Source organism: Pituophis catenifer, unplaced genomic scaffold (genome assembly GCF_029215685.1).
Source record: "Pituophis catenifer annectens isolate HBS135680 unplaced genomic scaffold, rPitCat1.0.hap2 SCAF_11, whole genome shotgun sequence".
Classification (NCBI taxonomy): Eukaryota; Metazoa; Chordata; class Lepidosauria; order Squamata; family Colubridae; genus Pituophis; species Pituophis catenifer.
Window position 1 is genome coordinate 27,567,769 of NW_027256891.1, and position 25,304 is coordinate 27,593,072.

Sequence of the window (25,304 nt, forward strand, 5' to 3'; positions counted from 1 at the left end):
CAGATGTGAGTTGAGGAACATGGTGGGTTTTTCTACCGGAGGCTTAATGCTCGCACAGACCTTGAGGTTAATGGAAAGAGAACAAGAGTTTCACATCCTATTTTATCCCATTTTGGCCATTTTCAGGACTGTTCCTGAAATATATTCCTCTTTCTAGCCTGTAGGAGTTCTGTTGTGGTCCGCCAGCAGCCTGCGGAGTTGGCAGCAGAGTCGGACAGTGAGGAGGCTGGGGAGGAACATGGGCCAGTCCTGGAGTCTGGGGAAGGCTCGGACGAGGGCTCTGCATCAGAGGCAGAGATGGGATCAGGGCCATCCTGGAGCGATGTGCAGACTCCGGAGCCTCCAGAGTCGGACATCAGAGAGGCAGAGGAACAGGAGGAGCCTGTTCTTAGTGTGCGCATGTGCAGAGCTGCCAGAAGGCAAGAACAGTTAAAACAAAAGGGACAACTTGGGAGTAAGGCCTGGAGATGATTGGCCCCTCCCATAAGGCTTAAAAGAGAGCAACATTGTTAATTCTGTTCCCAGTCGGCATCTCTGTTTGATTCTGGACTCCGTGTGGCTTTGCCAAGTAGGTCTTTGGCAGGGTGTCAAGGGAGATAAAGGTTGGTGATTATCCTGAAAGACTTTTTGCAGCTAATTGGGACTCAGCTGTGAATGAACGTAATTCACAGCTGTTGCAATAAAAGAGGTTTTGGGGACTACTCGTGTGTTTTAATGACTCGGGAAGCCTAGGTCACAACAAGTTCAGGGAGATGGGTTACTTCTAGAAACATTTGTTTCCCCCAGACCTGGTCGATCTGGTCAAGGAAAGTCCTCTTCAGGCACATGGAAAATGTCTCCCTGGTCTGTGGCTGCTATAAAAAGAAGAGCAGAAAGTCCATGGTAGGACAGATTAAAGAACTGGAAATGAAACTGCCAATAGAACAAAGGCAAATATATGTGTCCCAGGATAAACTTGCAAATCTTACCCCAAAGCCCACGTTCCACTAGAGCCGCATGTGGCTCTTTCACCCCTCTGCTGCGGCTCCCGGTCACTCAAAATATGCATCACAACTGTCAATGTGTGACATCTTCCAGCACACGGTTTATTGAGCTTTTCAACCCCTGGTAGGCCAACCATGGATAAATCCAAGAAAAGTTCCAGAACATTTAATTCAACTACATATGCTAGTTTTGTGGCCGCTCAAGAAATAGTCAGGGACGGGAAGGGGTTTGTGGCTCCCGGTGTTTTCTTTTCTGTGGGAAACGGGTCCAAATGGCTCTTTGAGTGTTGAAGGTTGCAGACCCCTGCATTAGAGGGAAGTTCCCTTTTCTCTCCTGGAGAGGATGAGCTCCAGCAGGAGTCCAGGTCCTCAGAAGAGTAAATCTCTGATCTCAGTGACTGACCCAGATTGGATCCTGCAATATAATAATCCCCTTTGTAAAATCTAGGTGGAACTACTAGGCTGTTTGCTGTTCTGGTCACTGCACCCGAAAAGGGAAATCCTCAACTAGCAGACAATATTTGCAGCTTAAGTTTGAACTGTGGGAGGAGGAGGAGGGGGGGAAGGGGAGGAGGAGGAGAAGAGGAGGAGAGGGAGGAGGAAGGGGAAGGAGAGGAGGAGGAAGGGGAAGGAGAGGAGGAGGAGGAGGAGGAAAACTGTGGGGTACTTGGTACTCTGAGCCTAATTGTTTTCTTGCATTCATTTCATTACCAAACTAGGTAGCATCATCAGTGCTAGAAGAGAATGGGGTTGGGGAGGAGGGGAGGAGGAGGAGATGGATGAGATGATCTTACATTCATATTCTGTTTGGCAGAGCAACTTTGCCTTCCAAAAGATAAGAAGCCCTTGACAAGGAGGCTGAAGTGGTGCATCCGATGAAGCCTTCCAAAAACACCTCCAGTGGATCAATAGGAGGCTAAAAGCTGCAGAAGACAAAGCTAAATATACCTAAAATGGTTTTGAAATGACTGCCCTGGAGAAATGTTCCCTCCTGAACCACAAAATGTCTAATTTCCTCCATTGTCGTCCTCAAAAGTGGCTGCAAAGTGAGCCGAGGAGCATCTGAAGGTTTTGGGTCTCTCTGCCAAAGGAGGAAGCCACCCAGGCCCTTCTGCTGATGTCTCCTGCTTCCCCTTCCCAAGGGCTGCCTGTCTCCCCCACTTCCCCCTTGGAGACAAAGCTCCCTCCCAGACCTTCTTGGGCCCCTGTAATAACATCACAGACACATCTCCTCCTCTGAAGGACCAGAGCAGCTCCACCACCCTCCGCTACCAATGCTGGAGCAGAAGATGCCAAGCCTTGCCCTGATGCAGTGTGTGTTGTGCTTATGGCACAGGCGCCGGTAGAAGAAGCCAGCGGTGCTGCCATCATCTCAGGTGGCTTTTGAGAAGTCCCCATCATCATGGACACTTGCAGAATTTTGGAGAAAGAAACTTTTTCTCTTCCCCTGTGGTGGAATCTGATCTGTTTGGGTCCATGATTTTCACTTTTTTGGTGCACATAGAGTTTGCCTTCTTATCAGAAATATCTCAAATAAATGTTTGCAAAAGACACCTATGCAAATATTCAGCTTCACCATGAATCTTGGTTCCATTTGGGGAGGGGGGCTCAGCTGAAGATCCTGTATGGACCAGGGGTGGGCTCCACTTACCTTTACTACTGGTTCACTCGCGTGCGTGCGCACTCTTCTGCACATGCACAGATCACCAATGATAATGTCGTGGCATGTGGGCGGAGCCTCCCACCGGTTTTACTACCGGTTCTATAGAACCAGACAGAACCAGGAGCAACTCACCACTGGTATGGACCACTGCGCCCCTTGTTGAGCTCTCTTTCATGACAGCCATAATCCTGCGGCTCATCCTAGGACATCTAACCCAGTGGTGGGTTTCAAAAATTTTTACTACTGGTTCTGTGGGCGTGGCTTGGTGGGCATGGCAGGGGAAGGATCCTGTAAAATCTCCATTTCCTCCCGATCAGCTGGGACTCGGGAGACAGAGAATAGATGGGGGCGGGGCCAGTCAGAATTTTTACTACCGGTTCTCCGAACTACTCAAAATTTCCGCTACCAGTTCTCCAGAACTGGTCAGAACCTGCTGAAACCCACCTCTAATCTAACCCTTTCTATTTCGAGACCGCCTTGAGATGAGGAAGGGGTCGGCCACCTTCCTCACCAGCTGCCCTGGCAAGGAAGGGCCAGATCCACTTGTGTTTTCACCGCATGGAGGGCGGGATATCCAAACACGGAGGCTAAAGAGGGGCTCTGGATATAGCTCTTTATTTTGGAACTGTGCAGAAATAGGAGACAGGTTTCTTAAGACGGCCTCAAAACAGCCAAATTTAACCTCCCCCCCCCTTCCAGGCCGTGGTTTGGGGAGATGAGAAGAAATTCTTACCTCTCAAATTTGCACTCAGCTTTTCGTGCTTAAGAACAGCCTTCGGATCTCAGCCAAACGTCTGCAAAAATAGCAGCAGACGAGCTGCTGGCCCTGAATGAAAACATTCAGGTTTGGGGACCTCCTGCTCAGCTGGTGCCTCTGCAAAAGGCTTGGGTGTCTTGGGGGGGGGCATTTCTCTCCCCCAGTGTTTTTTTTGGGGGGCTGTGGAAGCAGGGCATTTTGGTTTTCTTGGGGCTCTGCAGGGCTGGAGATTTAAATTTAGATGGTGGAGTTTGGCTGTTCCGGGGTGAGCCACTTCTGTTCTGAACCTCAACAATCCACCTTGGAGAAGTCAGGGTGGGGTTCATCTTGGATGCTTGTGTGTGTGTGTGCGTGCGTGCCTTTGTCTTTTTAGGTGGGGGGGAGGGAACTGTGACACACAGCTGGGAATTGAGGGGGGCTCTTTGGCACTTTCAGCGAAAAGAAGGACTTTGTATCATATGCTGGCCAAATTAAGCCTGTTTTCGACTAACAAACTGGCAGGAAATTATGCTGCAGTTTCTCAGGGTTTGCACTGTCAGAAGATGACAACACTTCAGTGTGTGGAGGTTTTGAAACTTAGCATTTCAGGCTCTCTTGGTGAATCTTTGCAATCTGTCATATGCGAGAAGAACTGTGTGGCTGTGTGACCCAAGGAAGGTTTCCTGAAAATCGCTTCCTCTGGAGCCTTGCTAAACCCACGGAGCTCTGAGGCAACGTCTTGGCTCCTGATTTCTCAAAGCATCCATCCTCTTTTCAACCCGACTCAGCTGGGAACTGCAACACAGGGTTGCAGGATGGGCTGTTGCTCCTGCCAGCTGGCCCGGCCCTTTTTCATGACACTCCCTTCCATTTCCCTCCCTCCCTGTTTTCTGCTTCTTCCCCAACAGAATTTCGGCACAAGCAGAGAAGGCTCCGTCCTAATCCAGTTGGGGTTTGCTAAGAAGGACGGCCCGTTCGCTCTCTTCTTTCTTTCTTTCTTCCTTCTGTTGAGTTTCCAGATGTGTGCCCATTTTGGCATCAGCCTTCTCAGCCTCAATGGCTCACTTCCTGGGCAGAAGAGTGAGATTTTAGCCCTGGTTCCCTAAAGAGGTTCTGGGGCTAAATACCACCTCCAGTTTGGGAGGGGCACCGGGGTTTTGTCTTGCCGGCCTCAGCCCAGCTGGCCTCCATATCCAGCGGAGGAGAATGCTTGAAAGGCACCAGCCCACAATTCTGCCTCTGGTGAGGTGGCATATTCTAAAAATAAAAAACCCCAGAGACTGCGGAGTTTTTTTTTTTTTTGTTTTTTTTTAAGGCTCCATTTTCTGTCTCTGTTCTTTGAAAAGAGAGCTGAGGCCTTTGTCCCTCTTGCTGGCTGCTGCCCCCTGCAACCCCCCCCTCTCTTTTTATCTGCTGGCGTTTGCTGGCTGCATATCCTCAGTGTCAAATCTCTGAGCTGAACCAGCTTTCAGCCTCTCTGAGTCTGAGAGGATTTAATGGACACCTAATGGACTAAAAGCCGAGGGCATAAATAAACCACGGGGAGGGGTCTGTGGGGGGGAGGTCTGAAAGCATCCTCCAGTTGGCTGCTCAGAAGCAAGGTTCCAAGAGTCAAGAGAAAGACGCCACCCGCCAACTTCCGCCAGGGAGGAAACCTGCGAGATTTTAACTTTTGAGAGTTTTTCAGGCCGGAAGTGTTCACTTTAGAGCAGTTTGCTGACTGAAGGATCAATATGCAGACTGCTTACTACTTGGGAAAAAGCAGCTGAAATTCCTGAGAATGCTTCACATCTTGTTCACACGCTCCAAATTCCATTCCTTGCAGGCCTGCTCTTAAGAACTGTTCCTGTTTGCAGCTGCAGAGGGCAGCCTAGAGGGACAGAAGTGCCTATTGCTGCCATCTAGTGGTACATCTAGAATTCTTTAGCAAAAAATTAGGAGTAAAGGTTGGATTGGACCGGAGCATTCAAGCACCGCCCTGAAACCCATTCTCGGAGGCAATTGGTGGTAGCTTTCTTCCAAGCTGGTGATTTTGAGCAGGCCAGGAACCTCACCCAAGGAAACCACCAATTGCTGGTCTTCAGCGTGGTGTGATAGAGTTGTTCAATTGTTGCCATTGCACAGCTTTGTTCAGTTCACATTGAGGGCGCATGAAGGCAGCGTGATTGACGCCCACATGAATTTCTCCCAGGTCCAGGTGTTGTAACATCTGCATGTCATCCCACTGGGCTGATCTTCTCTGGATGGAGAAGCTGCAGAGTCAGATTACTTTAGCATTCGGTTGGGACATCCTTCTTTAATAATAATAATATTAATAATAGTAACTTTATTGTCACTGTACATGTATACACATTATACCCATACAACAAAATTCACTTAACACCCAAAGACCAGGTCCAACACACATAACAATCCCCCAAAACACCCCCACCCACCCAAAAATTCCCCAACCCTAAACCACCCAAATATCCACACAACAGACCAAGTAATGCTGTCCAACAGCTCACTGATGGTGGCCCTTTAGTTCATGGTTGAGTGCAATTATAGCTCTGGGAAAAAAACTATTCAGAAGACGTGTGGTCTGAGTTTTAATTGTTCTGTATCTTCTGCCAGAAGGCAACAATCTAAAAAGATTGTAAGCAGGATGGGAAGAGTCTCTTAGAATGTTATGCTACTTTCTCAAACAGCGAAATTTGAAGATATCATCCAGGGCTGGTAGCTGGAGTCCAATGATATTCTGGGCAGTTTTAATGATTCTCTGTAGAGCTTTTTTGTCCGCTACAGAGCTGCTCCCATACCATGCAAGAATGTCGTATGTCAGGACACTCTCAATGGTGCTGCGATAGTAGGACAGAAGGAGATGCTGAGATAGATTTATCTTCCTGAGCATTCTCAGGAAGTACAGCCTACTTTCTAAAGTAGACATTTAAACCATCCTGAAAAGAAGGGGATGGCAAATGACGTCCTCACATTTGTTGAAGGCATCTCCACAGAGGTGACCTTGAAGCCAGCATGAGTTGATGGCAATTTGAAGGAGGTTCAGGTCCAACTGAACGAAGAGCAAGTCAAACAGAAGCTAGCCAAGCCAAGAATGAGAAAGACGGCGGCGAGATTGTACTTTTAAATTCTTCTTCTGAAGGATGCCCAGAGCAAGTTGCCTTATGGTTCAATAAGTGAAGCGTGCAAGTATATGGAGTGCAAATAATTTCCAGCTTGCAGCCAGATTAATGGTCTGAGCTCCAGAGCGGACAAGGGACTGCAATTTATTTTATTCTTGTACTCCCGGCTTAGCTCCGTGCCAAGTAAACAATCAGGTGGGCCACCTCACCCAAGGTTTGGCTTTCTTTTCATGGGAAGCTATTCTCCAAAAATATCAGTGCAAAAAAAATAAATAAATAGCCATAGCTTAGACTTATATACCGCTTCAGAGGACTTTACAGCTCTCTCTAAGCATATTGATATTGTATATTACATATTACAGGCTCTGCATATTACAATGTCAGCCTCTTGCCCCCAACAACCTGGGTCCTCATTTTACCGACCTCGGAAGGATGGAAGGCTGAGTCAACCTTGAGCCTGATGAGACCCAACTGCAGCCCGTGATCAGCAGAAGTCGCCTGCAGTGCAAAAGGTGGGATTTCAGGTGGCCCTGGACTCTACTCAGCAAGGTGGGTCCCTGGGTGCGTGGCAGTCCCAGATGTTGTTCTGGACAATGGATTTGTGAGGCTGCAGCAGGGTGGGTATAAGGGCTGGCCTAGAGGCTTGGGGAGGTGTTTTCCTTTGGGAGAATTAGAAGGCAAAAAGGGCAGGCAGGCAGTGCCAACGACTTCCAAGAAAGCGGCATGGACAATGCCAGGGGACACCAAGGGCCGAACATTTCTTGAAGCCAACTTTGTTCTAAACGGGGTCCAGAAATCCAGGGGAAAGAGAAAACTAAGTAGAACAGGGACACAAAAGCAAGTTTTAGAACAATACCAGGAAGTATTTGCAGATGCCTCCGTGGGTTATATGTGTTTGTCAACAAAAGGCAACATTTTATTTATTTATTTATTTTATTTGTCAAGAATGTATTAGGTAATAAGGTAAATAGAGGAAACATTAGGACAGGGACGGTAGGCACGCTGGGCTCTTATGCATGCCCCTTGCAGACCTCTTAGGAATGGGGTGAGGTCAGTGGTGGGTTGCCCCCGGTTCACACCGGTTCTATAGAACCGGTAGTAAAACTGGTGGGAGGCTCCGTCCACCAACCCTGACGTCATCAAAATGCTTCTGCGCATGCACAGAAGGGTGTGCGTGGCCCTGCTGCGAACTGGTAGTAAAGGTAAGTAGAACCCACCCCTGGGTGAGGCCAACAGTAGACAGCCTTAGGTTAAAATTTGGGGGATTTGGGGATGAAACCACAGAGTCAGGTAGTGCATTCCAGGCATTGACCACTCAGTTGCTGAAGTCACCACCCTGCCCCTTTTCTGGGTGCATCACTGGCCACCATCGTAACCCGTTTGACACATTCCGAGGACAATCCCCGTATATTTTGCCTCTGCCACTGTTGCATGGCTGTGCTCCCCCCCTGCAATTATCACATCCTCTTCCAAAGCAGGCCTTTTTTTAGAAAAGCATATTAAAGGTAGCAAAGAGAATGAAGGGTGGCCACTTCCTGCCCACAAGCTCTCCGAAAGTGTAAGCTACCGAAAAGGAGGAGGAATATCTGTAACAATAGAGGAAGCTGCCCCAACTTCTAAAAGCAGACAAGCATGGTTGGCCCGTGGATGGACAGCCGTTGTGAGTCTTGCTGTCAAAAGGAAAACGCACCGTACGTCCCGCATCAGGTGTTTGTTTATCAAGATGGAAGGAACATGCAGCTGGATGGAACCAACAGCAAGAGGCCTGTTCAAACCAGCTCAAGCGTTTCTCCTAAATGACATCAGTTGGTCTTCAGAACGGACAAGGAGATCCACCCAGGGGTGAAATGCTCCTGGTTCGGACCGGATCGCCCGATCCAGTAGCGATGGCGGTGGGTGGTTCGGAGAACCGATAGTAGAAATCCCTCCCCCCCCCATGCCCAGCTGAGCCACGCGATCATCAGAGGTTTGGGTTTTTTTTACTTTTAAAAACATTTTTCTACAAATGCTTTTAAAAGTAAAAAAAAAAAGCCTCTGATGATCAGGCAACTCAGCTGGGATCGTCAGAGCCTTTTAAAAGCATTTTTTCTACAACCTCTTTGGTTGCAGAAAAAATGCTTTTAAAAGAAAAAAAAAAGTTGGCCACGCCCACCCAGTCACATTACCCCACCACCAAGCCACACCCACAAAACCGGTAGTAACAAATTTTACATTTCACCACTGGATCCACCCCTAACCTGAGGAAGGAGGGAGGGAGGGAGGGAAGAAAGGACGGAAGGAAGGAAGGAAGGAAGGAGATGAAGCCTTATTAACAAATGAAAAATTGACAAATCATCCAGAGAGAACATTACATCTCAGTGGTCAGATCCTTCCTTCAGTGTATGTTTCCTTCATTAATGTTAGAGAAGAACGGATGTCGCTGAAGTTGAACTGGCCTGATTTCTACAAAGGGTTATCCTACTTTATTTATTGTTAAGCCATGTGGCAAATGTGCACATGAGATTTCAAGGAGATGTTGACAAGGCTGGCAGTAGAAAAGTGGCACTGACTGGGTGTCTGGCAGAGAAAGAGGGCACACCCAGGGGACCTTCCTAAAGAGGGGCAAGGGGAAGCAGTGGATGCCCACCAAAATGCTTTCAACTTCACAGACCATGATGAGCTGCAAAAGAATCCCTCCCAGTTGGGAATTGGGTGTCCATCAACGGCGTCAAAAACATCTGGGCAGCTTCTGTTGAAGCCAACATCAACGGAAACACTTTTGAAGCAAAAATCTACTTCCTTCATGGGCACACAGGTGATGCCTGAGTTGATTTGAGTGACCAGAAACGCCAAGGGAGACACATAAATCTTGTTTGGCAGCCATGAGAAGTGGGTTTCCGTGAATAATTATTTGGATGGCTGCATCTCTTCGTGAAGACCTTCAACTTGGGCAGGAAAAGAGCCGGTCAGCTGGGAGAGGAGCCAGAGAGTTCGTTTCTCCCAGGGTTTCTCAACTTCAGCCAGTTTAAGACGCGTGGACTTCAACCCCCAGAAACGGCTGGGATATTCTGGGAATTGAAGTCCACACCTGTTAAAATGGGTAAAGTTGGGAAATATCTGAGAGCAAAAAACCGATAAGGAGAGAACTGAATCAAGACGGGGGATCAAGGGGGATCTTCCTCTGATGGGCAGGAGATACAAGAAAGGTGAAAGGAAGATCATCTTCTCCTAGTGCAGGGAAATGTGGAACTGAGGTCCAGAAGATGTACGGACCAACCAGAGGTGGGTTTCAGCAGGTTCTGACCAGTTCTGGAGAACCGGTAGCGGAAATTTTGAGTAGTTCGGAGAACCGGTAGTAAAAATTCTGACTGGCCCCGCCCCCATCTATTCTCTGCCTCCCAAGTCCCAGCTGATCGGGAGGAAATGGGGATTTTGCAGTAACCTTCCCCTGGATTGGGGAGGGAATGGAGATTTTACAGTATCCTTCCCCTGGAGTAGGGTGGGAATGGAGATTTCGCAGTATCCTTCCCCTGCCATGCCCACAAGCCACGCCCACCAAGCCATGCCACGCCCACCAAGCCACACCCACAGAACCGGTAGTAACAAATTTTGAAACCCACCCCTGGGACCACCGTTTCCTCACAGGACTTTAAAAGAAGGTAAGATGAATTCATGGCAGGCCTGGTTCCTAGGAGATGGGACAACGGTTTGAAAACTTGGATTCCACAAGTTGCAAAGTCCACAAGTTGCAAAAGAGCCACGGCCCCTTTGCAACTTGTGGACTTCAACTCCCAGAATTCAAAAGGGCCTCCGTTCCACACCCTGCCCTAAAGCATGTGCTTGCAGATGGATACTCAGCTATTCCATTGGCTCCTTGTCACTGTCTGAATAGCGAGTCAGCTGGGGTGCAGCAGCCTTGCCTATCCCAAAGAAAACAGCATTCCTAGCCGGTGATTGCACTAAAAGTGGTGTAGCCTGGGCTGTGTCCCTGGGCTGATTCCCCCATGCCAGATGGACCCATCTTGGGGAAGAACGTCCACTTGGGGGGTCCTGGGGGGTATGTGGAGGATCAGGTCTGATCAGGAGCAAAATCAGCTTCCTAGCAGAGCGATGCGGGGGTGGGTAGGTGGGCATGAAGCTTTCAAGCAGTGGAGCTTCCTCCAAGCAGCAAGAAATGACTTGAAAAACCCCAGGGCAGAACTGAGTCATTGCTAGAAACGGGGCGTTGGAGAAACATGTGAGATGTCTGAAGACTTCCTTAGGTTGGGTGTCATTTTCCCCTGAGAGGGGCACTGGGTTCGCCTACCAATTCCTTCATGACACCCACCCTCACCCACCCACCCACCCAATTCCCTGCCTGCAGATGGAAAGCTGAGGTGTGTGTGTGTGTGTGTGTGTGTGTGTGTGTGTGTGTGTGCTAACTTTGCAACCATTTCCATGAGCTTGAGAAAAAAAGGGGCAGGCCGGAAATTTGAGAGGAAGTGAGCGAGGCGAGGGGGGAGCAGAGAAGGTGGCTGGCATTTTTGTGGGTCTCGTGGTCCTTTCCGGCCCGCTGAGCTTCCTGTGAGAAAGGCAGCCATTAGCAGGGGAGTTTTGCGGCCTCTTCTCTTGCAGGGAGGCGGGCAGGACAAGCCTTGGCTACGCGCTTCGGTTTGCTTGCCAGGCGTTGGACAGATGGCAGCACTGGGTGTCTGCCAACCAAGCGAGCTACATCTATATGAAATCCTCTCTTTGGCTCCTCCACCAACCGGCTGCTTGGGAGGAACCTGTGAGCAGGGAAGGCCAGCCGAGAAGATGCTCCTTCCTTCTTCCGGACCATTTAACTGAGCAGCTGGGGAAGCAAAGGCTGCTTGGCACACACATACACATTCCCCCCTCCCTCCCTCCCTCCCTGAAGGAGGCATCAGAGAATCCCCAAGGAGTTTGAGGCTTCTTTTTAAAAGGCTTCACTGATTCACCAATGTTAAAAATTTAATAAACGTGTGCTAAAACGGAATAACGCAAGGACCGTTCAGAATACCCAGCACCCTGGATGGCAGCTCTCTCTCACACGTACTGCTTGTGTTTCCTTTCTCCGCAATGCAATGTGCAACTCACAGGTTTGAATCCTGAGACGCTGCAGACATTGTGTGAGGTTTTGTACTATTATTATTATTATTATTATTATTATTATTATTATTATTATTATTATTATTATTATATACTTTATTCATTAAACATGAAACTCAGTCAACTGAACATTCAAAAATGCATCATAAATACCAGGGACTGGTGCTAATGGCTGATACGGGTTGCTGCCAGCGTCCTAGGTATCAATCAAGTACATCATCATCATCATCATTATTATTATTATTATTTTGCAAGTGTTCTGGAGCAGAACAGCTGGCAGGAAAAAAAGGCTCAGAAGAGGGCTGGCAGCTGCTGCCCCCTGGTGGCGGCTCACAGGCAATGACCGATCCCTGCTTAGGATGGTGGGGTGGGGGCTGAGGCAGGTGGGCTGTCCCAGTTGCTAAAGTGGCATGGCTCTCAAACCAAGGTAAGAACGGAGCGCCAGGTTTAGTGCAGTCGGGAGGAAGAGCTTGTGGTTCTGCTGAAAGGAAAGCAGAAACGGAAGGGCCTGATGGAGGAGGGAAGGTCCAAGATTGAGCTGTGAGGAGGCCATTCTGCACCCACCAGGAGAAAGCCTGGTCCATGCATCAGACTCAGGGCTGGACCCTCTCCTCACTCTCAGCCACGGGAGACAAGATGGGAGATGGAGGCAAGGAAGCTGCAGGTGAAGAAAAATTCAGCATCTCCTGTTGCCCACAAGAAAGCTGGCTAAAGGCACGATACAAAACAAACCAGCTTTAAGAAGGAAGCCCTTCTTCCTTCTTGTTATTTTGACAAGAATCACCCCACTCATTCAGATTCTAAAATGGCTTTATTCCTTCTAAGAATAAAGTTTGCTAAAATTTGACCCATTCCTCCAAGTATATGCATCCGGGAGACACGGTGATGAGGTCAGACATCCCGACTTCCTCACCCCCAATGAGATTTATGTAAATGGCACCATTTAAATCATTTGCAGAAGGACTGCATGATAAGAGGTGATGTCATCGCCCCAATCCTGTGGATGTGGGTGCCTCAAAACAGGTCTGAAAAAATGCTTTCCAGGCCAAACACAGAAAGAAACAAGCAACCGTTGGAATTCTGGGTTCAGCTGAGTCACAAGGGTGACCCTGGGTGGTAACCAAGGACTTCCCTTCCCATCCACGTGAGGCCATGAAGAGGCAGAGATGCAGATACCAGATGCTGAGGAAAAAGCCTTCTCCGGGGGAGGACCAAGAGCTGGAGATCTTCCTCAGCAGGTGCCTTTAGACTTGGCCTATGGAGACACTGCTCAGGTGAAGGAAGGACCTCTGGAGGTCACCATCTCCAGTGAGAAGACTCCTCCCAAGCTGCAGTTGGTGAGGGACCTCCCCAGGTAGTCCCAGGCAATTGGTGGCCTTGGAGGGCTGACCTCTTTCCAGCTTTGGCCTGGTCCCGTCGAGGAAGAGGCTTACGGCAGAGTGACCATCCGGCTGATGTTGCGTTCTGCTGAAAAATGGCGTTTGTGCCTCAGTCCAGAAAATCGCTCGTTCAGGGTCACGCTGGTCTAAAGAAGAAAGACACAAAGGGTGCCAAGTTGTGTTTGTAGAGAGAAGCTAAGAGGAAACTCCCCAGATAGGAGCCAGATGTGCATGTAGGATCCCTCCCAGAATGGGAATTAGCTTCGTCCGACCATCCCCATCTTCGGGTTCTTCAACTCCCAGAATCCTTTGCTGGGGAGGCTCCAGGTGGAGAAGCCTGGTTTAAAATTTTGAGACCGGACCACCTGTCTGATCCAGTTCCTTCTTTACTAAGTTGCATGATCTTGCTGGAGTAGGGGAACACTTAGGCAGCTCCAGGAGGAAAAGATCACCGAAGGTGCCTGTGATCTGGCTGGGAAACCTACACTTCTCCTTCCTTTTGCTGCTGAAGGTCACATCATCCATCTCCATCAAGCATCCGGTGACAGGACTGTCAGTCTGATGGCCCCCATCTCAACCTCCCCCCATCGCTTAAGCCCCCAAATACCTGATTTGGATCTCAAAAGAGGGCTGTGAAAATATCCACAGACCCCTCGCATCCTGGACATCAACTGTTTCAACTCCTACCCTGAAAACGACGCTACAGAGCATTGCACACCAGAACAACTAGACACAAGGACAGTTTTTTCCTGAACGCCATCACTCTGCTAAACAAATAATTCCCTCAACACGGTCAAACTATTTACTAAGTCTGCGCTACTATTAATCTTCTCATCGTTTCCACCACCCATCTCCTTCCACTAATGACTGTATGACTGTAACTTTGTTGCTGATTGCTTATTTGTACCCTATGACTATCATTAAGTGTTGTACCTTATGATTCTTGATGAACGTGTCTTTTCTTTTATGTACACTGAGACCGTATGCACCAAAGACAAATTCCTTGTGTGTCCAATCACACTTGGCCAATAAAGAATTCTATTCTATTCTATTCATCTGGGGGAAAACATAGAAGGGCGCCTAGCCCCCTCTTTCCTTTCACTCCAGGGCTCCCTGGAGGTCCTGAGGGGTCCCCAGGGGGTCATTTCTGGCCTGGGGGAGTTCTCTACCTGGTTAGCCATAGCCCGGAAGTTGAATCTTAGCATTACTCCTCTCGGCTGCCAGCGGAGCTGTGGGTTCTGGCTGTTCCGCCTTCTCAGGAAGGGGCGCTTCGGTCCTGGCCTGCAAAAGAGCCACACGGTTCTGGGAGTTGGAAGTCCTCCACACACCTCCAAGTTGCCAAAGGTTTTACTCTGGGCTGGGGAGATGTAGAAAAAAGAGGCCCTCCGACTTGGTGGTTAATCTGGTCTTTCAAAATCTTATTTGTTCATTAGACTTGTGTGCCACCTAAAATCCAAGCCACGTGGTTCTTTTTTCACCTGCTGACACACCAAGGGGTTGCCCGGTGGTACCAAGGGTGATGAGCATTTTCAGAGAGGTAATCCCCTGGTCTATGTGGGTGGCAAGACCCCTTTGGTGTCTCCTTTGCTTGCAGGGGAACATTCCTCCTGCGGATCGTCCCAAAGGTGCTTTTTCAAAAGGCAACTTGGACTTTGCTTTTCCTTGAAGACATTTCTCTTCTCATCCAAACACCTTCTTCGGTTCTGACTGAATGAACGGGAGAGAAAGGAAGGATTCTATAGTCCATTCCCCACAGTACAGTCAGAACTGAAGAAGCTTCCTGGATGAGAAGAGAAACATCTTCAAGGAAAAACAAAGCCCAGTTGCCTCTTGAAAAAGCATTGTTGGGACAACCATGACCTGGAGGATTGGGAATCTCCACAGACATCCTCCTGCAGATCTCAGAGACAAAGCAGCCATCAAAGGGCTACTAGTCCAAGACTCACAGTCCCGGGGTCCTGAAATCAGGGGTGAAATCCAGCAGGTTCTGACAGGTTCTGGAGAACCGGTAGCGGAAATTTTGAGCAGTTTGGAGAACCAGCAAATACCACCTCTGGCTGGCCCCAGAGTGGAGTGGGAATGGAGATTTTGTAATATCCTTCCCCCAGGAGTGGGGAGGGAATGGGAATTTTGCAGTATCTTTCCTCTGCCACGCCCACCAAGCCACACCACACCACACCACGGCCACCAAGCCACGCCCACAGAACCGGTAGTAAAAAAATTTGGATTTCACCACTGCCTGAAATCCAAGTGTCTTAAGGAGGAAACATACCCCTGGGGGTGGCCAGCCTGGGGGTTGGACACTGAGACTGTCAGGACAGCTCCGGAACTGGGCTGCGTTCTCCATCTGCCAGAAGAACAAAGCCATCATCAATCCATGGAGACAATGAATAAGCTGAACAAGGTCTCTTCTTTGCTATTTATTTACCTTCTCACCCGTGTAACTCTCTGCTCCATCTTGGACTTGATTTGCTGTTGGAGAAACAGGAAGGACAAGCATTAAAAAACCCGAAAGTGAAGCGCTTACAGGAGACAGTTTGTTAAATGGCTTAAAACAGGAAGGTTTCCAGGTGCCGTGCCAGTTTGGGATTAGAATTAGACAAATGTTGGGGAAAAATGCATGGATGGATGCAGACTCATTGTTCAAAGGCAGCTTCCTGTGAAACAGGAATTGTGGGAGACGCAGGTCAGAGCAGCATTTCTAAAACAATGATAGAACTTGGACCACTGGTGAAATCCAATTTCTTTTACTACTGGTTCTGTGGGCATGGCTTGGTGGGCGTGGTGTGGCTTGGTGGGCATGGCAGGGGAAGGATACTGCAAAATCCCCATTCCCTCCCCACTCCTGGGGGAAGAATATTGCAAAATCCCCATTCCCTCCCCACTCCTGGGGGAAGAATATTGCAAAATCTCCATTCCCACCCCACTCTGGGGCTAGCCAGAGGTGGTATTTGCCGGTTCTCCGAACTGCTCAAAATTTCTGCTACCGGTTCTCCAGAACCCGTCAGAACCTGCTGGATTTCACCCCTGACATGGACCCCATTCACACATTTCTGAATGCTTCTAGCAGAGAAGGGAAAGAAAAAAACCAGCGGTAACCACAGGCAGCTGGTTACACCTCAACTCCTCATCTTTAAAATGGACAGATAACAGAGATCGGAGTTTCAGAGTTACTGCAGGACGTGAAGGAAGATAAAAGATGCCAGTGGGAAAAATGCAAATGAAAGGAAACTGACCCGTTGGTTGAAGTTGAATTTGACCTGGTTCTGGCGGAAGGCTCGTCCTTGATTTAATCGGAAGGGTCTGCAATTGGCGGAAAGAAAAGGGTCTCCAGTTAAATTCAGCCGTCAATGCTGTTCCCAACTCCTGTCATCTGAACTGGGGCGTGGACAGAGTTTTTTATTTGAGATTCCCAAGTTTGGGGGTACACGGACGTAGTCCTTGGACCTTCAACTGGGGCCTCAATTTACCCTCTCCCCCAACTCCTCACCCTCGTGAAAACTCGATCGCGTTTAAACCCACCGACCTCCGAAATGGCAGAGTTGTCCCTGCTGTTCGGAAGGCTTTGGCTCTTGCGGGTGCTTCTGGCTGAGAGTCTTGGGGGGCTCCATCACCGCTCCTGTCTGGGGGGGCTGTGCCTGGCTTGTCCTGGAAAAGATGCCCAGCAACTCACCTCGGCAGCTTTGGCCTCTGCAGGGCTGGCCTTTGTCAATTTGGAGCCCCTTGGAGGGGGAGGGGAGGAAGGAGGGTCTGCTCCTACCTGCTGGGCAAAGGCTGGCCGGTTGAGGGGGCTCCTGCCCTGCATCTGCCCCGCTGCTTTTGGGCCTGGGGTGCTCATCCTGCTCCAGAAAGGCTTCCTGGCCCAGGGTGGCTTCCTAAATCCTTTGGGAAATCTGCTAGAGCCTAAGGAAACAAACCCCGCCCCTTTTGATTTGAGTTCCTGGGTAGAAGGTCTAGTGCGGGTATCAGCAACCTGCGGCTCTGGAGCCACATGCGGCTCTTTGGGCCCTCTGCTGTGGCTCCCTGCCGGGTGATCCCACCACTGGCTGGCCCTCCCCCTCCCAGTCACCCCTTGCCTGGCCTGAGAAGGTAAGAACGGTGGCAGTGGATGGAAAGCGGCCAGGGCAGAGACAGAGAGATACAGAGAGAGGGGGGGAGAGAGGGGGGGGAGAGAGGGGGGGAGAGAGGGGGGGGAGGGAGAGAGAGTTGTCAAAAGGGTTTTGTGGTTCCCGGTGTTTTTTAACAACCGGTTCTCTGCCCTAATGACCAGCTGGGTAGACATGGCTAGGGGGGTGTCATGTGACTGGTGAAAGTGAGTGACATGAGTTGGCCACGCCCACCCAGGTTTTGTGGCTCCCGGTGTTTTCTTTTCTGTGGGAAACCGGTCCAAATGGCTCTTTGAGTGCAGACCCCTGGTCTAGTGGAATTCATCTACACACATACACCACACACCCTTGGCAGGAATTGCTCCAGACCCCAAGACTTTCTCCTTCTTTTTAATGCAACCAGGTTGCTGTCATCCACAGGCCGTTTTTTAAAATGAGGTATTTCCCAAACTGAGACCTTTAATACCTGCCAAGCCCACCCAAAATTCATTGAATCCAGGTGCCCCAAGGGGAGCCCCCTAACGCAGTCTGGGTACAGTTGCAACCTCCTGGCAGTGCTCCCCAGCATCCCTCTGCTCCAGAAGGTGTGGGGGGGTATTCTTTGCCGGCAATTTTGAAGCAGATTTTAACCCTTCACCAGCAGGGCACCAGATTGGGGAGACCTCTCTCCAAAGAGCGAAGGGCACAAGCCCCCTTGGCTGGCTCTCTCCTTCACCAGTCCCTTCCACCCACCTGGCAGGGTTGGTGGTCCCCAGTTCTGGAATCGAGGCCCCCGGTTGCCAGAGAGCGGGTTCCGGGTCTTCAGCTGGGGCCGCCAGGGTTTCCGGTTCGGTTGGGCCTTCTGGTTACGCTTGATGATGTCATCTAAAGAGGGCAGAGACGCAGATGCCCAAACTTTCCTTGGCACTCACAAGGCAGCTCAATAGACAAAACGCCCAGCCAGAGAGGTAAGGCAGGTTGCAAAGGGTCCATTACCATAATGGTAAATTTTGTTCTTTGGTTAAGGACAAACAAGGACACTGACCAGAAGCAAGATCGGACATTGCACCCCAAATATTTGGAGGGGGGCAGCAGTTTCCTTGCCTATGAAACTGCCAGCATAAGGAAGCTTAACCCTTTCCAGGGCAGCGGTGGTAAGGGGAGAGAGGTGCTTGCAAAACAGCTCCGGCAGCCGGGAGATATTTCCAGCCGGCTGACTTCAGGAGGGCTAGGATGGTGCCCAGCAGAGCCCGTGCCAGGGAAATGCTTGGCACCGCGGCTCATCCCTCTCCAGAGAGGCGCTGGCAGGGCGCCGGTTCTATTTCTGGCCATGGGCGCTTGGGAGGGGGAGGGGGAGGAGGAGGCGCAGCAGGGGTCCCAGGAGCCCCTTTGAGGAGCTGGGGGGGGGGAGAGACCGAAGGCAGCCTGGAGGGGTCTGGAAGAGGCAGAAAAGTGAGAACAGCCGACCAGGGGTAGCGGGGGGGGGGTGAAGTCTCTGTTTTCGGGATGGGGGTTGGCTTTGGCCAACAGGTTAACAGCATGGACCAGGAAGAGGGTTTGGGGGATCCGGAGCACCGCGAGAACCATTTTTTTTGACTCTCGGACGCCCCCCACCCCGCCCCAGGGGCCCCCCCTGGCGACCGAAGGGCAGTCGGAGGGCGCTTCAGCGGCGGCTGCCCCCCTTTCCCCCTCCCGATCCTGTCCCCAAATGAGGCGCAGCCCCCGACCCTTCCCCGGGAGCCCACATCTCACCCAGGGACAGGTCGATCTCCTCGCGGGGGGCGGCGGCCGCGCCCGGCTCCTGCTGCCCGATGCCCGGCACCTCCATGGCTGGCGACGGGTGGGGCAGAGGGCCGGCCTAACCGCCGTGGGGCATCCCAGCCCCCGCCCCCTCCCCGCCCCCGGGGGTCGCCCGCCTGGCCGCTCGGAGCAGCCTCGTCCCGGCCCGGAGAGCGCAAAGCCAGGCGAGCAGCCGCGGACGGAGCGGGCTCCTTCCTTCCTCCGGCTCCCTTCCAGCCCTCTTCCATTCAGCTCCCTTGGATGAAGGGGGGGCAGCCCCCAGAACCGCGGCCAAGGTGCCTCCCCTCCGGCCGAAGGCTCGCCCCCCTCGAGTGGCCTGGGGGCTTCCTGCCGGTCCCCCCCCCCGCCCCCAGGAGTGGAGCCCAGGCTGTCCTGCCATGGCAGAAGCCAAGAAGTTGCTGCCGGGGTCGCGCCCCTTCCTCTGCTAGAGGGGGGAGGGAGAAGGCAGGCGCTGCAGCTGGTGCAATGGGGGCTCCCCCATTTGAGGAGCAGCAGCCCCCACCCACCCGCTCCCCCTCCCACCAAAGGGAACTCCGGGTGGCCGACGGCCCCACCTGTCCTTCCACCGATCGCCCAGCTCCCAGGGGGAAAGGAAGCCCCGCCAAGCTCCGAGGTTAAAAACGTCGTCACCTTTATTCATTTCATTTTCCAAATTGTGGCCACGGTCCCCCTTCAAGCAGACACCAAATCCCCCTGCCCCACCCCGGTGTTAGAGACCCGAAGTGCCTTCGTCCCTCCAGAAGAGACTGAGGCGGCCAGCCCCCATCTCCCCCATCCCCAGGCGAGGCGGCGCTCAGGGCACGATGCACATCTGGGAGTTGGGCTCCTCCAGCTTGAAGAAGGGGAAGATCCTCTCGCCCAGGAAGACGGCGTAGGAGAGCAGCGCCACCGGCTCCCGGGTTGCCACATCGAAGAAATGGACGGTGCCGCCCTCGTAGTCCAGGTAGAGGCGGAAGCGGCAGGTGCCGGACTTGGGCTCGGTGGGGGGCAAGTGCTCGGGCAGCAGCGCCCAGATGCCTTTGTCCTCCGAGATGGTCACTGGCCCCTTCCTGCAAACCGAGTCCTTCATCACCCCGAAGGCCCAGCCCCGGCCGCTCGAGGTCACCTCCACCTGCCAGCAGTGCCGTCCCGCCGCAAACCCCTTCTCCGCCAGGATGCAGGGAGTGGTGTCGAAGGCCTGGCGGCCGGGGAGCAGGCCGCTGGGGGTGGCGTCGTGGGTCACGATCTTCTTGGAGGCGGACAGCAGCAGGTGGGGATGAGCGGTCAGGCGGTCCATGGTCACGTCGGCTTCAGGAGGAGGAGTAGAGACACACGGGTCAGAAAGGGCAAGGGGAACAGCCTCGTGGGGTGGGAGGGCAAGTTGACACCCCACCACCACTAAGGGAGCTAAATCCTAATCTCTCCAGCTTTGCTCCGATCGCTGGGACTGCTGGGAGTTGTAGTCCAGGTATCCCTGGAGAGGCATTGGCTTTTGTCCCACGAGATAGGCTAGGAAGCCTTGGCCCGTGGGGGGCAACCTTTATTCCCCATCCGGAAGCCAGCAGGCATGGCAGGAGGAAGGGGCCCTCCCCTCTACACCTGCGGGCTGCTTAAGTCCACAAGGTCTTAAAGTTGACAAGTTGAAGTCCCTGAGTTAGCCAATTAAATGATGGTGGGTCCACTTTCCCCACCCTCAACCCTTCCAAGGACTCACCTCTTTCCGTCAGGGACACCAGTGGAAGGGCATCTGGAGAGACAAACAAGAGAAATAGAAAGACGGTATTTTTTTGGGAAAAATGGCAAGAAATGCAGAGACCTGCCATTCCCTCTAGTTCAGGGGTCTGCAGCCTTAAACACTCTAAGAGCCATTTGGACCCGTTTTCCACAGAAAAGAAAACACCGGGAGCCACAAAACCCTTCCTATGATTGCCTATTTCCTGAGAGGCCACAAAACTAGCATATGTAGTTGAATTAAACATTCTGTTTTTCTTCTGAAACTTTTCTTTTTTGGATTTATCCATGGTTGGCCTACCCGGGATTGAAAAGCTCAATAAATTGCGTGCCGGCGGGTGTCGCACATTGGTGGTTGTGATACATATTTTGAATGGCAAGGAGCCGTAGCAGAGGGATGAAAGGGCCACATGCGGCTCCAGAGCCGCAGGTTGCTGACTCCTGCTCCAATTAGTATGGAGAGGAAAAAATGCTCTTTGGACAGCAGTTTGCACACAGGCCTACTATTGGCTAATCACCTGGGGAGGGGGGTCCCTACCCAGAATTCCCCCCTTTTGCTTTTTTTTCTTGCACAGCTCAAAGGCACCACCCTCCGGCTGGCCTGGCCAAGGGTGGTCAGTTGTTCAACACTCCCCCCCCCCACAAGTCACTCTGACAAGAGCGGCCACCTTCACATACACAAAACACCACAAATGTCCCTGGATCTGTCCATCTCAGCCTGTTTTACCACAATCCAAGCAATCGTGGCTTATTCAACAGATTACAATTTAGCAAAACCCTTGGATGGGGTCCCTCTCAATCATGCATTACAAACACATTTGCTCGTGGGGCTTGTGAGATCCAAGCATGAGGGTACAGCCCTTGCCCAAGAAATTCTGGGGGTGCAGCAAAGCACCCCAAGTGGCTCTTTGCCCAATGGTTAGAGCCTGCACTTAACTAAACCTCACTGCCCTGATTCACACCTTCCCTCAAATTCCCTAGATTTTGCACTCTGCTTCGTGGTATTTGCTTAGCAGGACTTTCTTTGTCTTCCTGGCTTCCAAAACGGCTCCAGAGCAAATCCTTACCTTTGCACCTCTTCAACGTATTGTGCACAAAAAGACTTCTGAGGGAGAGATCCCACATTTTCTCTTTGAAGGGAGGGAAGATTCCTTCGGGAAACTGAGCCAGAAGTTCTTTGCACCTAGAAACACCCAGCAGGGAAAGGATTATCTGCCTGCCAGAGTGGGCAGGAAACCTTCAGGACTCGGGAAACAGCAGGCGGATTGTAGAATTTCCCTGCCCACGAGTGTGCAAGCAATCTTTCTATCTAGAGCAAAGGGAGAAATAAATAATGTGCCTCAAGAAACTGGACATGTATTGAAATGGATGTTTATATGTTTTTATGTTTTGTACGTTTAATTGTTCTGTTTAGTTTATACTTATAAATAAAAATTGGAGAAAAAAAAAAAGAATAGTCAGATTTGGGAAGGAGCCCAGCTTTAAGAGAAGAACCGGAAAAATCGAGTTGGTAGATTCTCATGCATTGCACTAAATCAGGGGTTCTCTACCCTAATGACCGGCTGGGTAGGCGTGACTGGGGGGGTCATGTGACTGGTGGAAGTGAGTGACATTGAGTTGGCCATGCCCACCCAGGTTTTGTGGGTCTGCGAGGGGGAAAATTTTAACGTACCTGGCCATCACCTCTTTGATATCCTGGAAGGAAAGACAGGAAAGTCATCAGCTGTAAAACAGGCATAATAGCAAGGGCAAGCAAGGCTCATCCTCCCTTTTGATCAAAAGCAGGGCTATCCTCCAACCTTGGCCACTTGAAGTCCTGTGGACTTCAGCTCCCAGAATTCCCCACCAGCGTGGCTGCTCAGGAATTCTGGGAGGCCACAAGTCTTCAAGTGGCCAAAGATGGACACCCCGGCATTGAAGGGCTCGGAATCCTTTTTTCCCCAAGGTTTTCAGATCCGTTGGGCTTGGAATGGAATTCTCGCTCAATACAGAGGAGCAAAACAAGTCCACAGAAAGCTGGAGGCCAGGCCTGGCTCTCTCACCACCACCACCACCACCCAGGCAGGGGGTTGCTCATCCCTGAACCTCATTCGTTTGGGTTTGGGTTTTTTTTTACTACTGGTTCTGTGGGCATGGCTTGGTGGGCGTGGCAGGGGAAGGATACTGCAAAATCCCCATTCCCTCCCCACTCGGGGGCCAGCCAGAGGTGGTTTTTGCCAGTTCTCCGAACTACTCAAAATTTCCGCTACCGGTTCTCCAGAACCTGTCAGAACCTGCTGAATAGCACCTCTGCCGCCCCACCCCGCTTCCTGGAGGCTCCCGACCAGCCTACCTTCAGGAATTCATGAGCGGGTTCTTCAAATTTCCTCTCCAGCTCCTTCGTGAAGGCCCGGACTTCGTGGTGGTTCTTGGCCAGGATGGCCAGCTCTTGCTCCATCTCTTCATTGATCCATTTGGCTGCCCTCATCTGGTCCAGCTGAACCGTCTTCACCATCTCATACATCTCCTTATATCCCGAGCTAAACTTCTGATTGTCACGGTCCGTAAGTTTCTAAAAATAACCCCAAACCATCTTAAGGAAGGAGACCCCCCCTGAAAAGGCAGCCCTGGCTCCTCCCCAGAGAGAAGCCAAGCAAAACCCTACCTCCAGGTTTTCTTTTTCCATTTTCGCATCTAAAAAGCTGTCTCGGATGTGGGCCTTCTGGATTTTCAGAAGGTCCAGAAACACTCGGACTTCGGTCTGGAAGAAAGAAGCTGTCATTGCGACTGGAGACCAGGTGCTGCTTTTGATCTGGGAGAGACGCAGAGCAAGGCCCCTCCCAGCCCTGGGTTTTTCGTTTTTTTTTTTTTTTTGGTGGCCCTGGCAAAGCTACCACCAGGCCAGAGGAAGGTGGTTGAGTTGGCTGCACCCTGAATTCCAGTCTGGAGACAAACAACCTCCTCAGTTAATGCCTGCACCTGAGTGCAGGTAACTTCTACATGGGGCAAAGTTTTAGTACATCCCTTCACCCTGTGAAGTTGCTGGGCTTACTGGCTGCTGCCCTCTGAGCAAACATGAGCTACTTCTGTGTAGCTGAAACAGGACTACAGAACATCCCAAGGCAGGGGTCTCCAACCTTGGCAGCTTTAAGCCTGGCGGACTTCAACTCCCAGAATTCTTTGCTGGCTGGGGAATTCTGGGAGTTGAAGTCCTCCAGGCTTAAAGTTGCCAAGGTTGGAGAGCCCTGTCCCAAGGCATAACATGGTTTGTTTGTTGCCTTAACAGGTTGTCCATGAACTCAACCCCCATGGCTTATTAAACTCACCAGGGTTAAGCAAACCTTATCTTAATCCAACAAGTGACAGCCCATTTTTGCTGGAGTCACAGGAGCCACACACAAGGCCCAAGCCCACCGCCTGTGGGAATCAGGTTTCTTTGAAAGAAGGCTTGTTCGCCTCACCTGAAGCCAGAGGAGACCTTCCCTACCTTGGCAGTTTGGGCTGCCCCTTCCAGAGAAGCAAGGACGTGGTCCGTGTGATCCTGGGACTTCTGACACTCGGCGCAGAGGAGAGCCTGGTCATTCTGGCAGAAGACAATCAACAGCTGCTTGTGGGCCTCGCAAACTCCCCGGTTGGGTTTCTTCAGCACTCCCTTCTCTTGCAGCTTTCTGATTAGCCAGGCAACGTTGCCCAGTTGCCTGTTGGCCGTCAGGGTCACGTTATCGAAACTCTGCTGGCACTGAGGGCAAACCACGTTGCTCTGAGCCCCTCCCCAGTGCTTCTGGATGCAAGTGTGGCAGTAGTTATGGCCACAGGTTAAAGTCACCGGGTCGTGGAAGACATTCATGCATAAAGTACAGGTAGCTGCATCAGGAAGGTATTCTGAGATCTTTCCCGTATCCATTGTGCCTTCCCCAAAAATGCCCCCAACCCGGTTTCTCAAAAATGGGTCAGGCTGCTTCCTTATAGCTCCCCCCCCCAAATAAATAAGAGCCTTTGGTGATTTCCTCTCTGCCAATGAGCTCCTAATTATTTGGTTAAGCCCCTCCTGGATCTCTCCAGGACTGGTCCTGCTGGGAGAAGAATCGCCCTGCAGCCTTAGGTTTGTGTCCTCTGGGGGGAGTTGAGTTTTCATGAGCCCCTTTTATTGTAGGTTGGAGCTGGACAGGGGGAAACATTCATTTCAGCCTCCTGGGCTTTTCTCCCAACAAAGGTCCTCTCTGGGTTTCTGCAGCCGAGTCTCTCCAGGTTTCTCTCAAAGCCCCTTTTGAGTTCTGCGTTTGGAACAGGCCCCATTTCCGGTCCTTTAACAGCAGCAAAAAAACAGGTGAAGGGCCTTGGCCTGGAGGGAAGTTAGAAGAACAGCTCACCTGCTTCAGGTATGGGACCCCCTGCTCCTAAAGGTACAGAGATTTGCAAGGAGGGGAGCTGGAGACCAGGGTCTTCCCACCTGCTGCCACCCCTCATAATTAGCCCTACAGAATTTCTCAGCTATTATGGCCATCAGATTTTGGTTTCAATTCAACCTGGAGTGAAGCCAAGAAAAACCTCTTGGGGGTCCCAGAGTTGACCCAGTGAAGTTTAAGCAGTTTCTAGCAGGGGTGAAATCCAGCAGGTTCTGACAGGTTCTGGAGAACCGGTAGCGGAAATTTTGAGTAGTTCAGAGAACCGGCAAATACCACCTCTGGCTGGCCCCCGAGTAGGGTGGGAATGGAGATTTTGCAATATGCTTCCCCCTGGAGTGGGGTGGGAATGGAGATTT

The 25,304-nt window shown here is 51.2% G+C and overlaps 2 protein-coding genes across 3 annotated transcripts; both read right to left on the reverse strand.

The window, feature by feature from the left end:
• Positions 1-12,381: 12,381 nt before the first annotated feature.
• FYTTD1 (forty-two-three domain containing 1) lies at positions 12,382-18,941 on the reverse strand. 2 transcript variants are annotated; one of them, XM_070952005.1, is made up of 10 exons: positions 18,806-18,941; positions 17,807-17,938; positions 16,729-16,871; positions 16,495-16,616; positions 16,205-16,271; positions 15,397-15,440; positions 15,241-15,315; positions 14,138-14,249; positions 12,980-13,114; positions 12,382-12,844 (listed from the first exon to the last, which is right to left on the reverse strand). In XM_070952005.1, exons 1-9 carry the CDS (start codon positions 18,879-18,881, stop codon positions 13,019-13,021), a joined length of 867 nt encoding a protein of 288 aa, XP_070808106.1. In that variant the 5' UTR covers positions 18,882-18,941; the 3' UTR covers positions 12,382-12,844; positions 12,980-13,018. The 2 variants fall into 2 exon arrangements, with proteins under 2 accessions (XP_070808106.1, XP_070808105.1); XM_070952004.1 differs by having other exon boundaries at positions 12,382-13,114.
• A 705-nt stretch (positions 18,942-19,646) lies between these two features.
• Positions 19,647-24,446, reverse strand: LOC139322820 (zinc finger protein RFP-like). The gene is made up of 7 exons (XM_070952067.1): positions 24,030-24,446; positions 23,208-23,303; positions 22,896-23,114; positions 22,236-22,258; positions 21,631-21,746; positions 20,547-20,579; positions 19,647-20,140 (listed from the first exon to the last, which is right to left on the reverse strand). The coding sequence occupies exons 1-7, from the start codon at positions 24,444-24,446 to the stop codon at positions 19,647-19,649; spliced, it is 1,398 nt and encodes a 465-aa protein (XP_070808168.1).
• Positions 24,447-25,304: the final 858 nt, after the last annotated feature.

What these genes read in the sequence shown, in the direction of transcription:
- FYTTD1 (XM_070952005.1), bottom strand. Translation starts at nt 18,881, where the DNA reads ATGGAGGTGCCGGGCATCGGGCAGCAGGAGCCGGGCGCGGCCGCCGCC. An exon ending in GGGACCACCAACCCTGCCAG is followed by an intron (nt 16,872 to 17,806) that starts GTGGGTGGAAGG and finishes TTGTTTCCTTAG; the next exon opens with GCTCTAGCAGATTTCCCAAA. An exon ending in CAGGCTGGCCACCCCCAGGG is followed by an intron (nt 14,250 to 15,240) that starts GTATGTTTCCTC and finishes GCTCTTTTGCAG; the next exon opens with GCCAGGACCGAAGCGCCCCT.
- LOC139322820 (XM_070952067.1), bottom strand. Translation starts at nt 24,446, where the DNA reads ATGGATACGGGAAAGATCTCAGAATACCTTCCTGATGCAGCTACCTGT. An exon ending in GGGCAGCCCAAACTGCCAAG is followed by an intron (nt 23,304 to 24,029) that starts GTAGGGAAGGTC and finishes TCTTTCTTCCAG; the next exon opens with ACCGAAGTCCGAGTGTTTCT. An exon ending in TGGAAAAAGAAAACCTGGAG is followed by an intron (nt 23,115 to 23,207) that starts GTAGGGTTTTGC and finishes GGTTATTTTTAG; the next exon opens with AAACTTACGGACCGTGACAA.